Source organism: Neltuma alba, unplaced genomic scaffold (assembly GCF_004799145.2).
Source record: "Neltuma alba isolate B1F8T4 unplaced genomic scaffold, ASM479914v2 tig00011277_pilon, whole genome shotgun sequence".
Taxonomy (NCBI): Eukaryota; Viridiplantae; Streptophyta; class Magnoliopsida; order Fabales; family Fabaceae; genus Neltuma; species Neltuma alba.
In genome coordinates this window covers 1,297,974-1,315,792 of record NW_021635987.1, presented here as the reverse complement: position 1 = coordinate 1,315,792, position 17,819 = coordinate 1,297,974, and the positions used below count along the sequence as shown (strand labels likewise).

The following is a 17,819-nucleotide window of genomic DNA, read 5'->3' as shown; positions in this document are numbered from 1 at the left end:
ATGTGAGTAACATTTCCACAAAAAAGAGAGAGAGAGAGAGAAAAGATAAGTGATAAATAGCTATTAAACTATAACATAATAATTATACATAGTCATGAAACACAACATTAAACATAGTCATAAAACACAATATTACACAGAGTCATTAAACACAACCATTAAACACATCGTCATGACATACAATAACCAAATACATTATGATAGATAAACAGAAATCATAACAAGTCACTAGGCACAACTCAACCAAGCTATGGCGGGGGGTTCTTCGGTGCAGCATATGGCGGGGGGTTCGCAGCATTGTGCTTCAACCAAGCTACTAATACCTCCCGATTTTCTCTCAGACCAGCATATATGTCCCTGAATGTCTTGTTAGCCAGCAGATTACAACATGTCACACAAAGTTGTAAGTCATTGACTATTTCAGGCATACTCAGTAGATCAGCAGTAAGCTCAGTAGTGTTATCACTGTTGCAGATTTTGTTTATTGCCTCTGTTATACTAATTGAAGCCTTCTCAATCGAACTTACTGAATCTGCTATTCTTCTTGTCGCTGGCATCTTTTGCTTCTTGTACTTGTCCAACCCTTCACCTCTCTTCCTCTTCCCTTGACTCCCTGAAACACTAGGTCCAGTGGGTGCAGTGTTCGATGTGTTTGCAGTTAAATTGATGCCATCCAAATAGTCCGAAACTCCTGCACGGCGCCCAGTGTCGTCTTCACTATCCCCGGAACCTTCTTGCCTATCCCCTGAACCTTCTTGCCAATCCATTGTTGGTTGGTAGTCATTTGGCTGATCACCCCTCTGTGGCTCAGGCCCAGTCCAAGATGGTGCCCACATATCATCTCCAGATGCCATAGTGTCCTTGAATATAGTTTCGAATTCAGTGCGAAACCTTAACCCATAGTGCCTAAACTTTTCATATGCTGGATTTTCCTGCAAAGTCAAAAGTAAACCAAAGTTAAATATGTTCCAAAAGTATAATACTGCTTCTAAATTAACACAAGCTAGTTCATACCCGTAATTTCCTCTCCCACCACTCATCAGATGCCACCACTGTGTTCCTTTCAGGGTCCCACCCTATACCAGTCTCCTTAGCAATTAGTTTATCAAATGTCTTCCACTCTTTTCTCAAATTATCTAACCTATTTTTCAGCTGCTTTTTTTCATATCCTCTCCCTTTCTTTTCATTGAAAGTTTTGTGAATGTTGTCCCAACCTTGTTTTGTAAATGAAGATCCTTGACGCAGTTTGCTATAAATCTGGTCAACACATATTTTGAGAAAAACACCTGTGGTGCTCACGTCCCAATGTGCTTTGCCTTTATCGTTACTCATAGTTCTTGTTGAAATTACATATATATCAAACCCACAATTAGTCAAGAATCAAACAGTATAATGAAGCAGTATAAACCCACAATATTATGTAAATCAATTTATCACCAAAAGTGCCTTAATTCAAGCAAACTTGAGGTATGCTAACCTTAATACTAGAATTTTCAGCTTAACCAAGACCATAACAAATTCAACTCAACATGGGCAATGAATTGAAACGGAATAAACATCACTGAAAATTGGCAGAGCTCTAAATTCATGTTTGGATCAAAATTTCAAACCTAGTGCTCAATGTAGCCGGAAAAACCAAAAAAAATTTAAAATTGCTCATGACTGAGGACGGATAACAAAAAACACAGAACCACAAAACACAATAGATTTGCCAAACTCTCAATATAATCAAGCAGTATAATCAATCGTGTGAATGATTTCTTTTTCCAATATTCAGATTGTTCATACATGCTAAATATATCCACATTCCAAATATAACCGTGTGAATCAAAAGCTTCAACCAAGCCAGAATACATTCACATATCCTAGCTAAATATATCCACATATCTATTTTGACCGAAGCATACAATGGTTTCCGCGTAAAGATTGGAGATCAGAAATTGGACATATCCTAGCTAATATCTACTGGTTCACTTCGGCTAAGGGCACATCCGCAGGAGAAGGGGAAAAAACAGAGGAGATGATTCTTTGCACACATAACAGCAGCTACAACCAGAGGGGGGAAAAAAAACATAAGCCGCCTCCTTCAGCCACGGTCAGCACCGACAAGGAGAACGGAATTGGAGATCAGAAATTGGACATATGTATATCCACATATCTACTGGTTCACTTCGGCCAAGGGCACGTCCGCAAGAGAAGGGAAAAAAAACAGAGGAGATGATTCTTTGCACACACAATAGCAGCTACAACCAGAGGAGAAAGGGGGGGAAAAATAACCCGCCTCCTTCAGCCACGGTCAGCACCGACAAGGAGAACGGAGGATCTGAAGTCGAACAGGAAAAAGAAAAGCAAGGCAACCACGGTACCTTGGCCGGCGGAGGAGACAACCGTGATTCTTTGCACACACACGCCGATGATGGTAAGGAAGGATGACACAGATCTGTTGCGGAGGGAGAACAGCCGCCGAGATCCACGGATGGAGACGCTGAAGAGAGCGACAGACGGAGACGCCAGAGAGAGCGACGAATGGAGACCCACGGATGGAGAAGGCGAGACAGTGCCGAGAGTGACGGAAAAGGCCGAATGCAGAGCAAGAGAAGCCTCCCTGTTGCTCGGTCAAGTGTTCTGAGGGGTTGAGTATCTGAGGCTTTGGGGTTGGGTGAAAATGATAGGTGAGAGAAATAATACCCATTAATTGCCCTGTAACGGTAAATTGCATTATGAACGGTGGAAAAGCTGGAGCAGGGAGCGTCCGAAAATAAGTAGCTTTTGGTTACAAGTCAGTTCCAAAAGCAACTCATCCAAACAATCATTTTCCCTCAAATAAGCCACCAACCTCGGTTATAGCCTTTCCCATGTGCTTTTAGCTTTTGTAACGACAATCCAAACATAGCCTAAATAGGCACTAAAAATCAAGTATTTTGTAATAGTGCCATCGTTTTTTTTTTTTTTTCCTGTTTACCCATTTTCTGGTATTATTTCACCGCGCCTCCACCATAACCACCTTTGCTGTTGAATTCTCAACCCTACCCCTAAAATTTCACATCCATCAGCCCCCACATGTGCTGCCACACGCCGCCAACGTTCTCTCTGTCCAATTCTAGAGTTGCTGTCACTTTCAAGGTTCATTCACTGCGATCTAGATGTCCAATCAATGTGAAGCCACTCATATTGCATGCGCCTTAAAAAACACGGCCCACCTCCAAAATTTCACTATCAAACAATACTGAAAGCCTTTGGTAGAAAAATTTACGTCCCACCATGGCTTTGCTACATGGAACAAGTTTTTGCAAAAATTACATATTAACGCAGACTTGTGGGAAAAGCTATAGTTATGACTCAGTTCTTCTGCAAAAATCATAGTTTCTAACCAAAGTTTCGCTATTCTCCAATTTAGGCATTTTGGAGACTGAGGGGAATTATAAGAACACTATTGGGGTAAATTTTCTTTCTTGGTCTTTTTAAGTTATGTCAATAAGGCCTAATTGATCCTTTATTTAGATTATTGTACTGTTTGACATATTCTGAAGGTCACTGTTTTTAATAGTTGTTGCTGATGTTTTACTGTTTACTAATTATTGTTGCTGTTGCTTTATTATTTATTGCAATTTATTAGGACAATTATTTTCTTGAAGTCTATTTGTTGGCTTTTATTTTATAGCTGAAAGAAGAAAAAAGGGGGGGGAAAAGAAAAAGGGGGAAAAAAAAAGGAAAAAAGGAAACTTTTTGAAATCAAAAAACATTTTTACCTTTATATTTATATTGTTTTTATGCTTCTCTCTACATATGCATTGTGCTTTACAATCATTTTTTAACTATTTATTTTTAATATTCTCTCAATTAAAATAATTTTTAACAGTTTTTATAATACTTTTAAGTTTTAGTATCATTTTTCATTTTATATTTACATAAAATGTGCAAAGTGTATTATCTAATTAATTATGTAATATTATTTGGTTCAAAAAATTTTACATTACTATGATTTCTAATTTAAATATATTTTATTCATTAAATATTCCTATTATAATAATTTAAAATTATTATATTTTGTACATTTATATTTTTAATTATTTTTATTATCTAATAAAAGTCATATATATTTTGACCATTTTATAAAGTAAACTTACTTATCCAATCATAATCCAAACAACGTTTTTATTTTACAAACTAACTTCTATAAAAGCCAATCCAAATATAAATCACATTACCTAATCTAATTTTTACCCAATCTCACTTTTCTGAAAATCAAATTAAAAATAAGTTACTTTTTTTAACGCTAATCCAAACAGACGTAGTATGTGAAAGAAATTTTATCTTGATTTGCATAGAAGTATTTTTTTAAAAAGTACTTCTAGGAAAACCAAACACCCCCTAAAATAATATGTACAAAAATATTTATATAGAAACTTAAGTAAAGGAACATTCAAATCAAAATGCATTAATGAAATATTCATGTATAAATTAAGTCATTCGTAATTCGACAAAATAAGCACAAACAGGCTGAGTAAAGGAATAAAAAAATATAAAATATATCTATCCAAAATTTTTGAGTTTTGACTAGGCCGGTCTATAAAAATTAAGATAGTAAATTATTAATAGTTATTTGACATTTAATAAAATCAAAAGCTTTTCAGTTTAATGACAAAAATCTAATTTTGCAGCTGGAAGCTTTCGATTCTGGCTTTGAAATCGGGTTTGGAATCCCAGATAAGAATACAAATAGGAGAAAATACAACATCGATTATTTCTGGGTGGGGATTAATTTCTTTTGTGTTGATTAAGATGTCCCTCTTTGACTTATTTTTGATATCCATCTTCTACTTTTTTGATAGCAAGATATGAAGTATCTTCCCATTGAAAGTGAAAGGATAAATGGGTTTACCCAATGGCCGAAAAAAGGAGTATAAAGAGGTTACCCGGCTGGATCAGAGAATGCTCATTCAGATCCAGATGCGAATCCGAATCTTCTGTCATTTATCCGCCTCAAAGATATTGGACGGTTGGAACGATCAATCCTGTCTTCCAGAAGAAAAAGAAGACTCCGTTAAAACTGGAGCAACTGCCACCATCATCAATCAAATAAACCAAACAAAAAAGGCGTTGGTGAAACAGAGAAGACCAATCAATCAGAGAAGAGAGAGAGATCTATAAGACTTTTGGTGTCTCTGCAGGAGAGTGAATGATTTGAAACGACCCGACGAAGAAGAAACGTGGAGCCTTCACTTGACTTGACTCTGTTGTAAGGCTTTGGCTGCCTTTGCTGGAGAGTTGAATGAGAAAACGTAACTGAAATGGAACGAACCGACGGAGAAGAAACTCGGAACCTTCACTTGACTCCGCTAAAAGTTAAAAAGAATTGCAGCACTGTCCGTGAGGCTCTTAGCTCACCACTCTGTCAGAGCAATGGACTCCTCGCGTTGTATGAACATTAGATAATCTGCCCCGTTGTCTGACTTTCTTGTACTCACTCGAGACTATTGTACATATTTGTGAATAAAATTCTCTTTTCACTCCAAAAAAAAAAACAAGTATTGAGAATTAGCTGTTCAATAAAATCAAATTAGTTAACATTAACTAAAAATAATAAATAAATATGTAAAATGGAACTCATTTTTCTAAAACCTTACTTATTAAGAAAATAAGTAAAAGAAAGAACGAGTGGAAAAAATGAGTGAAAAAAATGAGAAAAACATATAATTAATTAGTGATAAATATAAAAATGTATTAAATAACTAAACAAATTTAAATTTCTATTAAAAAAAAAAAGATCAAGTCCCTGCTCAAGCCTTTTGACCAAGACGCTTCGAACAATAAAAGAAATACCAAAATCCCACATGATAAAAAATATTTACTAAAATATTACACTTAAAATTGTCCTGAAGGAACTTAAAAATATCAACTATTCGTTTACGCAAAACACAGGCTTACATTCTTCTCCCATCTCATCATTCTAACAGGTGATATATTTTTTTTCACTGAGAGAAAAGTGGACTCATCCATGTCATGAATGAGTTCAGCTTTTTATCTCTCTTCCCCATGATACTTTCAGTCTTTCACTGCCCATTTGAAAACATTTCTCTCCATTTTACCTTCACATGCGAAAACTAAAAAGTTGTGTTCAAAACGGTATTTTGCTTTCCTTCATTTTAACTACTGATGCATTAAAGCTTTAGGGGAAAAGATATTTGTACAGAAAAAGTAAACTTCATTTTTTTTTTGCCTGAAAAAGTAAACTTCATTATACTCAGTGCTTTAAACTATTTTTGTGATTCTGTGTGTAAGGTTTACAGATTTTTTTTATCTTATTTATAGGTTATATTATTAAATTTTTAACATGAATTTATTATTTTAGCTTTTTATTTGTTATTGGGAGAATTGTGATTTTTTTGAAAATTATTTATACTAAATATAAATAAAGTTGAAAATTTGTTAAATTTTAAGTATGAGTTCAGATTTAAATTTTTTTAGTTTCAGTGAATAGTACTCTCTCTGTTCCTAATTTTGATTTCTAAACAACTAATTTATGAATAACCAATAATTAATTAAAATTATTTAAAAATAATAAATAGGTTAAAAATGTACTTTTTTTTTTAAATATTTTTTATAATAAATGAGAAAAATGATAAAAGAGAATGTCTAAAAAAAGTGATAAGAGAGAAATAGATGAAGGCAACCTTAAAAAATATATATTAAATGTTAAAATAAACTCAAATTAAAGTTTATAAAATAGATTAAACCTCTTCCTAAATTTTAAGCTTATAAATTGGATCAGAGAGAGTAATAAATAAAAAGTAAAATAGTACATTCATGGTAAAAATTTAACGATGAGAAAAAATTTCTCAGTTTTATAAATAGGGCCAAAGAAATAGTTTGAAAGAGTGAGTTGTGGGTGTTTAAATTAGCTTTTTAGAAGTGATTTTATGGAGTTTAAGATAAATATGTGAGATAAGTTTTGTCTCATACTTAAAAATATTTTTTAAGTGCTTTTTGTGTGGGCATCCAGACACTGGCCCGTAATAAGTTATAACAAAATATCCAATGAGTCTCTTTTAACCACACTAGCTACTTCTCTTATCTTTAATATAAAACCTAATTGTTGAGTTGATTGTGCTTTTAAATGTAAGACCTATTTCTCATATTTATTAATTTTTTCTAAATTACCCCTATAGATATTCCCTCAACCATAATCAAGCAGAAAATGGGGGAAGGATATTAAGAAAGATGATTATGGTATTTTAGGAAAAATGTGTCATTTTTTTTTTATAATTAACTAACTTACCTAATTTTTTTAATTTAATCAAATTAATTAAATATGTCTTATATTAAGGACTGGAGGAGTATTACTCATCAATGGTAGCTTGTGTTAAAAAAATATTCCTCCAGTCGTTAATGTAAGGCCTAATTATTGAGTTAATTTTCACCCTAAATATAAGACATATTTGTCATATTTATCATTTTTTTTCTTAAATTACTCCTATTAATACTTTCTCAACTATAATCAAGTAAGAGATGGAAGGGGATATTAAAAAAAATATGGTGTTTTAAGAAAAACATATCATATTTTTTATAATTAACTAATTTATCTAATTTTTTTAATCTAATTAGTTAAATAAATCTTATATTAAAAATTGGAGGAGTATTTTGTTTTTCCTCATGTTTTCATGAAATTGCTGATAGATTAAAGTTTTAATAAAAAGGCATCTGTATACGCAGGGAAGGAAGAGAGAGAGAGAGAGAGAGAGAGAGAGAACAAGTGCTAATACATCTTAAGGGAGACTTATACTTCTAATCCTGTTTAGTAACTAATATTCTGTTATATTATGGAATTAACACGTGTCCTAACTATACAACTTGACACATATCAAATACTCCCCCCCCCCCAAAGAGAGCATCATTGTCCCCAGGGATTAGTACAATTGTAAAGGAAAAAAATAATATCCAAGAATATAAAATAATAGTTGGAACTTAGGGCATTAAGGGGTGCCAAAAACATGTCGTCAAGATACCTTGATGCTACTAGGCCCTTATCATGCTTGATCCACCATCCCCAATCAAAAATCCATGAATGCCGCATTATTAGTCCTTCATAGGGAAGAGGCCCATTTCCATACTCCAAGCAAGCCCAGCTCCATTAGGAGGAAACATCTGAACAGCAATACCGACACTATTTCCAAGAGCTGTTGATTCATGTGCAAGTGTGCTGCTAGAGTGAAAGAAAAGGAAACGTTCTTAGACCCCTCTGACTTGTGTACTTGACCGTTTGGCTCCACTTTAGCAATGGAAAACAGCCGTTCTGCTATTATCTGGGTATTAACTATTAATACCGAGAAGAAAATTTTGACCCAATGTATAAAACCAATCGAAGAACAGTAACCGGACAATCCGATCAACGTGGCGTTTCTATCTCTACGTTCTTCTCCTGCGCCCCGGTTGTTCCATGTAACTGTAATAATGAGTCAAAACTTCCATTGATGCCACATGAAGTCCCCATTGAGGAAGAATCTGCAAAGGTGGAAAAATTTGACCTGAAACTTGAGTGCCGTTTATTCTTAGCCTCCAAGTGACCACTAAGCAAAGCATTGCCTTGAATCGGTTGTGGTGCCAATGTGGGATAAATGCAAGAGGATTCCAAAGATAAAATTTTTTTCACATCATTGCCGAAAGCAGAATCAATCACATTTATGGCCATAAAATCAGCGGGGTTATTCGCATGTATGCCATCAACTTTAACTATGGTAACCATAGCAAATTGAGGTTTGTTGGAGGCAAAGGAAACTACGACGCTCGACTGGCTAATGAAACCAAGCTCTCGAGGGAAGCAAAGAATGAGATCAAGGAATCCAAGTTGAGTTAGCTTGTAGCCAATAGTTGAGTCGACGGGACCTCAAAGACCTGCAGCGAACAACTTGGCAGAGTTGCAGAGAAAAAAGGATGCTTGTGCGCCTTCGTGACTTTCCAACTCCGATAGAGAAAAAGATCTAGTTAAGCGTGCAGGGAACAGAGATGGAGAAGCATTCGCTGAGAACAAAGAGAAAGAGTCTTGCGACATGGACCGAGCACGCGACTTGAGTCGCTTCGAAAGAGGAATTTTTGAAAGTGGATCGAGTTTTGAGCCAAATAATGATGACGACCTAAAAAGTTTACACTCTTCATGGCAAACAGTGAACGGAAGGCTTGCGAACAGATACGGTGGATGCGTCAGAAAATACTTGTGAACAAAGATTAGTGGAGGCGTCTTCTGGTTCTGCAAGTTCATCTTCCTGCTAATGAATATCAAGGACGAAGAAGGCTTGCGTTCTTGAGTACGTTTGTTCTTGGGTAGGGCTTGAACCGTTTCCAAGCATGATTCTGGTCCCGTATCCTTGGCTTGGTGATCCAAGATTCTTTGACTTTATTCTTGTTCATTTTCATCGTGATCCAAGATTCTGTCACATTTTTCTTCTTCATCTTCATCGATGTTCTTCATTTGCATGATTAATTCTGCGTTAGCTTTATCGTTCTGTTCTGGGTCTTCCCATCATCTTTGACAACACTGTCAATTTCAGCGATTCTGTTCTTGTCATGAAGCTTGTCTGCAATTGTCATACCCTTAACTATGGCTCGTCGTTCTTCTTTATTTGTTGTGGTTTCATCAATGAAATTCATGTTGATCACGCATGTAGGGACCTTTGCTTCTGCGAATTCGTCGGTGGAGTCCTCGTCAACAAGAAAAGTGAGTTTTAATTCTCACCAAATTCTTCTACAACTCTCGTTTTTGGCATTGTTCCCTTGCGTCTTCCGTCCATATCTTTCATGAATGTCCGCAAGGCAAATGGCAGAGGGGAGGCTGCTTGGGTCAAAGCATCAGACTACCTGTTAAATCTCTGGCTTAAGTCCGTTGACGAACAGCTTGACAGCAGTGGACTGTGGGAGATGAGTAAATAGTAAGAGAGCTTCAAATTGCTTTGCGTAATCCTTCATGGTGGAGACATGCTTCAACGCTCCTAACTCTGACGGCAATAAAGATCGTTTTTTCCAGTGCCCGATTGTGGTGTCGGCGGCGGCCAAAAGACGGGCTCTGATGCCCTTGTGACGCAGGGAATGCCATTGTTACGCAAAGAAGGAACAGAGAGAAAGTGAGAGAGAACAAGTGCGAGTATATTATTCAACAACCTTTCTAATACATCTTAAGGGAGACTTATATTTTTAATCCCGTTTAGTAACTAATATCCTGTTATACTATGGAATTAACACGTGTTCTAACTAAAATATACAACCTGACATGTATCAAATGGTAAACCTCGATTCTCTTTATCAAGACGGTATAATTTCTGCATGTGAAGGTAGAATGGAGAGAGATGTTTTCAAATGGAGCGTTGCGGGTAGAACTGGTAATACAGACCAACTCGAGGGTTGCGGATTGGCCAGTGATAGGTTGAGTCTGTAACAAGTCGAGATGAAAAGGCTCGTTTGAAAGATAGTTGATTTTTAGTTAAACCTAACTTGTCAAGGTAGGTTAGTGGGTTGACCTGCCAACACTTATTTATTTATTTTTAAAATTTTTTTTACTTTTTAATTTTTTTATATAATATTAAAAAATAATAATAAAATTTTTGTTTTACCTTGAAATATTTGATTAAAAGCACCAAAAAAATTATATAGGTATTTTTTTAATTTTTTAAATAGGATATAATATATAATAATATAATTATAATAATTTTAAAAATTAAAAAAAAATGCGGGTTAACCTACGGAGGCTAACCCGCGGTGGGTTGCGGGTCTGACATTAAAAAGGTTTATTTACTAGCAAGCTTATTTTTGACCAATTCTAATCTATTATTTTTGATAAGTTGACATCACAGGTTTAATTCATATTATCAACTCTAATTAAAGAAAAGAGAGATGAAAAGCTAAATTGGTTCACAACATAACCGAGTTCACTGTTCTCTCGGTAAAAAATAAACGTGTTAGATGCATTGGGATGACGTGAGGAGAGAAGAAAACAAACTCGTTGGCTGCGCGTAGGAAAAGTTAAAGTGCATTTTTGGTTCTAAACGTTACGCAGGTTTTATTTTGATCTTTTAATTAAATTTTTAGTTTTTTAATTTTAAAATCATTAAATATTGATAAAATATTATTAAATATTATAATATTAAATTTAATATTCAAAACAACTATAATTGTGACAAAAAATTATTATTTAAGACTAATAATTTTAGAGTTAAAAAATTAAAAATATACTTTTTAAAATTAAGAGACCAAACGAAAATTTTATATAAACTTAAAAGATTAAATGTATATTTTAGCTTATTTTTAAACTTATTCTTGGTTTGAAGGGTTTTAGGCATAGTATTTTAGTGAATATTTTTGGCCATGTAAAATTTTATTTTATTTTTTCCCTGCTTGTAGTATCCAAGTAAAAAAGCCTCCCCGCTCATGTTTATATTCTGCACCGTGAGAGCATTAACTGCCAGGGTTTCAATAGATGCTCGCATTCAATGCTATTCCTCAAATAAGAGCTACCATGATTCTTATTATCTGTCATGTTTGTTACATACCAATTCATTTTTACCTACCGTTTCAAAATCAGACTGAATGTTGAATAAGAAAAATTAGCGAGTCATAGTTTGTTGGGCCGGATTAGTTGAACTGATGGTAATATATACTTATATACTCCTCCGCTCTTTAATATAAGACACATTTAACTAATTTGATTAGATTAAGAAAGTTAGATAAATTAGTTAATTATAAGAAATGTGACATGTTTTTCCTAAAACATTATAATCATCTTTCTTAATACCTCCTTTCCCTTCTCTACTTGATTATGTTTGAGAGGGTATTTATAGGGATAGTTTAGAGAAAATTGATAAATGTGAGAAGTGGGTCTTATATTTAGGACTAAAACCAACTCAACAATTGGGTCTTATATTAAGGACTGGAAGAGTATTTATATGATTTTTTTTTTTGCTTGAATATATACTTACATAATAATATATGGGTGAAAATTACAATAATAAGTTATCAAGTAAATAAACATGTTAAAAAGATGCCCTTACCATTTGTCATTCAAATTATTTCTCACTCCATAAGGGTTAAAAATTTCAACACCTTGCTGAATGTGTGTAACTATCATGACCAGTGTAAATAAATTTATCACTGAAAGTAGTGAATGAGTCCCAGTGGCGGAATGGAAAATGAACGAGAGTGATTACTATTTTTCGGACTCCTCATTCTATTTTCTTCCACTCTCCGTGTTCTTCCGTTTCTTCACCCTCTTCGTCCAAGCCCCACTCCGAGGGTCACGAGGGGTAAGTGGTTCAGGTTTCAACTTTCATGTTTCATCTTTAGACAGCGCTGACATTTTTTCATTATTTCAGGGAAAATATGATAAATGTATGCACCAAATGACAAATAATAAAAAAAAATTAACAAGGACAGGCTAATAAAATTCGTAAGAACAGCAATAATATATTAAAAAAAAAAAAATGGGGTTGCGGAATTATGATGACAATGCAAAAGGAAGCAACAACCCGTGTGGGAACGTACGATGAGGGCGCCTCTCGTGGTCCCACCCGGCCGCCTCACCTCATTCCCCTCTCTCAATCAATCAACCCGTCCAGGGATTTTTGGTGGACACGTCCGCTCTGGCATTTTGATTAAAAACACTACAACCGTTTCTTCCCTCACCTCTCGCTCCCATCAATCTCCTGGCTCCACATTCTTCTTTTTCCACTTGGATCAGAGGTTTTATCTTCTGCGCAGGGGTCAGGCGCGTTTTACTTAGGAAAAATTTAAGGCAATTTATAATACTCAAGGACCAAAACTTTCTGAAATTTTACTATAGGATTAAAGGACTAAATTGAAATTAAATTTTAGGGTGAGATTACAATAATACCCCTCCCTTTTTATTTTATAAAAAAATAAATATTTACCAGAGTTACTGTTCCGGCTACCGGAGGTCGGAGGTCCGGCCACCAGCGCTCAGGTGGCCGCCGCCGGGGTCCGGTCACTGATGGCCAGAACAGTAGCTCCAGGCGGACCTCCGGTAGCCGGAGTTTTTTTTGTTTAAAACAAAGTGGTCAAGGGAGGGTTTGAACCCATGACCCCTTAGCACACCAAAAGACTTGTAACCACCAAACCAAACAACACATTTAATCATAAATGCAAATAAAACTATATATAACAAAATAAACGTAACTGTCCAAATGTAAATGAACAAGTGAAATTAGGCGATTTACAAGTAGAATTCAGCAATTTGCAATAAAAATTAAGCAATTTACAAATAACATAATAGAAGTCACAACCCCAAATGCAAGTATTTAACCCCAAAAATTTGGGTTATGACTTTTATTATGTTATTTGTAAATTGCTTAATTTTTGTTGTAAATTGCTGAATTCCACTTGTAAATCGTCTAATTTCACTTGGTTTAAACACTTACATTTTGAGTTGTGAATTCTCTTGTGTTTACCAAATTTGGGTTGTAAATCCATAAATTTTTATTATAAATCTTAAATTTCACTTGCTCATTTGCACTTAAACACTTGCATTTGGGGTTATGACTTCTATTATGTTATTTGTAAATTGCCTAATTTTTGTTGTAAATTGCTGAATTCCACTTGTAAATCGTCTAATTTTACTTGTTCACTTACACTCAAACACTTACATTTTGAGTTGTGAATTCTCTTGTGTTTGCCAAATTCAGGTTGTAAATCCATAAACTTTTGTTGTAAATCTTCAAATTTCACTTGCTCATTTGCACTTAAACACTTGCGTTTGGGGTTATGACTTCTATTATGTTATTTGTAAATTGTCTAATTTTTGTTGTAAATTACTAAATTCCACTTGTAAATCGTCTAATTTCACTTGTTCACTTACACTCAAACACTTACATTTTGGGTTGTAAATTCTCTTGTGTTTACCAAATTTGGGTTGTAAATCCATAAACTTTTATTGTAAATCTTCAAATTTCACTTGCTCATTTGCACTTAAATATTTGCATTTTAGGTTATGACTTCTATTATGTTATTTGTAAATTGCTTAATTTTTGTTGCAAATTGCTGAATTCCACTTGTAAACCGTCTAATTTCACTTGTTCACTTACATTTGGACAGTTGTGTTTATTTTGTTATATATAGTTTTATTTGCATTTTATGATTGAATGGGTTGCTTGGCTTGGTGGTTACAAGTCTTTTGGTGTGCCAAGGGGTCATGGGTTCAAATCCTTCCTTGGCCATTTTGTTTTAAACAAAAAAAACTTCGACCACCGGAGGTCCGGCCAGAGCTACTGTTCCGGCCACAGATGACCGGACCCCGGTGACGGCCACCTGAGAGCCGGTGGCCGGAACAGTAACTCCAGTAAATATTTATTTTTTAATAAAATAAAAAGGGAGGGGTATTATTATAATCTCACTCTAAAATTTAATTTTAATTTGGTCCCTTGGTCCTGCAGTGAAATTTCAGAAAATTTTGATCCTTGACTGATATAAATTGCCTTCTGCGGTCCTTCACTGAAATTTTCCTTTTTATTTATGTGTAAAGCTTGCACAGCATAAACATGTCATCAAAAAAAAAATACTACCTCCGGTCCTTATTATAAGACCCCGTTTGACTTTTTGTTTGGTCCTAATTATAAGACTCCAATCCATGTTGTCTTTCACATTTATGCATTTTTTTTCAAGATAGTCCTTCTAATAATGATAGTTCTAGCCAATACACTTAATTAACAAGGATATTTTAGGAATGACAACACTTATTTATTACAAATAACTTACTTAACTTACTTCCTTAATCTCCTCAAATAAGTCAATTGGGTCTTATAATTAGGACCGGAGGTAGTATAAATTATAAGCAAAAAAAGTTGGGGCCGGATAATAAAAAAAAACCTTTTTTATTTTAAATACAAAACTCATATTATAATATAAATTATATTATAAAGTAAATTTTAGATTTAGAATTAAAAAAGTATTATTTCATTTAAAACTTTTAAACAGTAATCTGAATAAGAGAAATTTTTTTTATCACAACACAAGCTTTTTGCTTTGCATCAGTGTGATTCGGGTTGGTGATGGAAGCGAAATACGGAGATTCAAATTAAAAGTACGTGGTTGCAATTTAATATAATTTTATTTTTATATTTTTAATAATTTTAATATTGTAATAATTTTAATATTTTAACTTACATGAAATTTAAAATAAATATTATTTTTTAACAGTCAGTTTTTATGGAAAAATTATTTAAACATCGTTAATTAAAAATTTTAAATTTAAACCGTTAAAAAATAAAAATATTCGGATCATATGCATTTCATTGTAGCAATGAGCCCTGCAAGCACTAAAATCAGTTTTGATTTACAAATTAAATAGGCATGGGGTAGGGAAGAAAATTTTTAATAAATATCTAAAATAATATAAAACGAATAGTTTTTTGGGTAAATGAAAATTAATATTTTTAAACTTTGTGGATTGCTTCAATTAACAAATTCACTTTTCAAAAGTGTTGAAGCATTTATCCCTATAAGACTATAAGTAAAGTTGGGAACCCGGAAAACCAGGGCAAGTTAATATAAATTAAATTTATTTTAATTTTAATTTTTATTCCTCAAATTTTCAAATTATAAGTTTTTGGTTTTTTTAAAACTTTTTCTATCCAAAAAAAATGATTCTTATAATTTAATAATAACATATTTTTCAATACATAATATATAAAATAACATAAAAATTATTTAAAAATAATAATTTATTTGGGAATAATAATTTTTAAGTGTGAAATTACAAATCTCAATTTGAGATTAATATTTTTTTTGGAATTAACAAAGATGCACTTTTATCATTTTATTTGAATTTCAAAAATTTTAATTTTAGTTTATTTTTTCCTGTTATTTTAAAGTATTAAGTAGCTAAATTAAAAATATTAATTTCAGGTTTTTTTGGAGAATTTTCGAAATAAAAAAAATACTGGGATTACTCAATTGTGACGTTGCAAAAGGAAGCAGCAACCCATGGAAAACGTACGATGAGGTCGTCTCTCCTGCTCCCACCTGGCCGCCGCCCCTCATTCCTCTCTCTCAATCAATCAATCCTTCCATTGATTCCGGGATGGACACGTCCGCTCTGGCATTTTCATCAAAACATTACAAACATTTCTTCCCTCACTCCTCTCTCCAAATCAATGTCCTAGCTCCACATTCTTCTTTTTCCTCTCTGGATCAGAGGTTTTATCAAGAGAGATTTCGGAGGTATTTGACAATCTTTAAATTATGATTTCAGAATCACTTTTTCACGAAACGAAATAAATTCCTTTATATATTTACTTAATAAACTGTAAAAATACTTCTAAAATCATAATTTGATTTCTATCCAAACGTCCCATTCTTTTTATCACAACACCAGCCTTTTGCTTTTGCATCAGTCGGGGAGCACTACCCAAGGATTCAGTTTGGTGATGAAAATCAAATGCGGAGTATCCAAATTAAAAATACGTGGTTGAAATTTAATATAATTTTATTTTATATTTTTAAGAATTTTAATATTTTAATTTTTTTAACTGTCAGTTTTTTTAAAAAAATTGTTTAAGTATTATTAATTAAAAATTTTAAATCTGAAATATTGAAAATTGAAACTATATTCAGATCATATGCATTTCATTGTAGTAATGACCACTGCAATAAGCACTAAAATCAGTTTTGATTTGCAAATTAAATAGGCATGGGGATTAGAAGACAAATTTTAATAAATAGTATATAACAAAAGAAATTTACTTTTTGACAAATAAAATCAAAATAAAATTTTTTTAGTGAAAATTAATATTTTGATCCTTTAAGTTTTAACTCACTTATAATTCAATCCTTTTGGATTACTTTTAATTCTTTTATAATTTAGTTCCTAATCTTTTCAGATTTAATAATTTAATTCTTATTACATATAACTTATTTTTAATCACCAAATAATTATTCTACATGACAAAAAAATACTACATATATAACACCAATTGAAAGTTGCAAATGCGTCTTCCAACTCAGCTGTGCATGATAAAATACGCAATCGGATTCATCCGCATCTCCTCCGACCCTCATCGTTGGCTGCTTTAGTGACCTTCTCATTGATGCCTTTACGCCTTTTAACATATACAGAAGGTCGGGCTTCGTGGCTTCTGTAACATTCTTATTTTTATCTAGTATTTAATTAAATTTATAAATAAATATATTTTAATATTAAGTTAATAAAAAAATTTAGATATAGACAAATTATTATTATTATTTTAATAATGTTTTGTGCGTGAGTGTGTGTGTGGATGATCTTCTAGAAAATTATACCATGGTATAGAAATCCCACATCGACTAATTTTTAGAGTGAAGGAGTTTGAGGAGCCTGCATACAGGAGATAGTGGGTGGAGCTTGAAGTGAGTAAATAATTTTTTCACATATCCGAGGTAGTCTTAGAGAAGTGCTAGTTTTGAATTTGTTAACCGTTGGATCAAATTGAAATTTGGTCAACCCATTTGGGACATCCAAATCTTTAATTTCAATGATTGGATCGTCATTTTGATCTTCGAGTTATAAGTTATTAGATACATTTTTAACTTATTTTTTAGATTTAGCAGATAGAGTTATGAATAGTAAATTAGCATTTTAAAGTTCATTCACAGTTAGATTAAGCTATAATTTGGAGGATAGTATCATGATAGATAGGAAATTAAATTAAATGATTAGATTAAGGGTTTAACTTCCGTAGTGAGAATAACCTAGCTCGTATTAAATCTATTTGTCTAAGTCATTAGAAGATAGAACAAAAGTTATAAATTACGGTTTATCTATTTATGTTATGAATTTGATGATTTCA

General features: G+C 33.2%; 1 protein-coding gene across 1 annotated transcript; it reads right to left on the bottom strand.

Moving 5' to 3' along the window:
* Positions 1-248: 248 nt before the first annotated feature.
* On the bottom strand, positions 249-854 carry LOC114711128 (uncharacterized). Its single transcript, XM_028895477.1, has one exon. The coding sequence runs from the start codon at positions 852-854 to the stop codon at positions 249-251; it is 606 nt and encodes a 201-aa protein (XP_028751310.1).
* Positions 855-17,819: the final 16,965 nt, after the last annotated feature.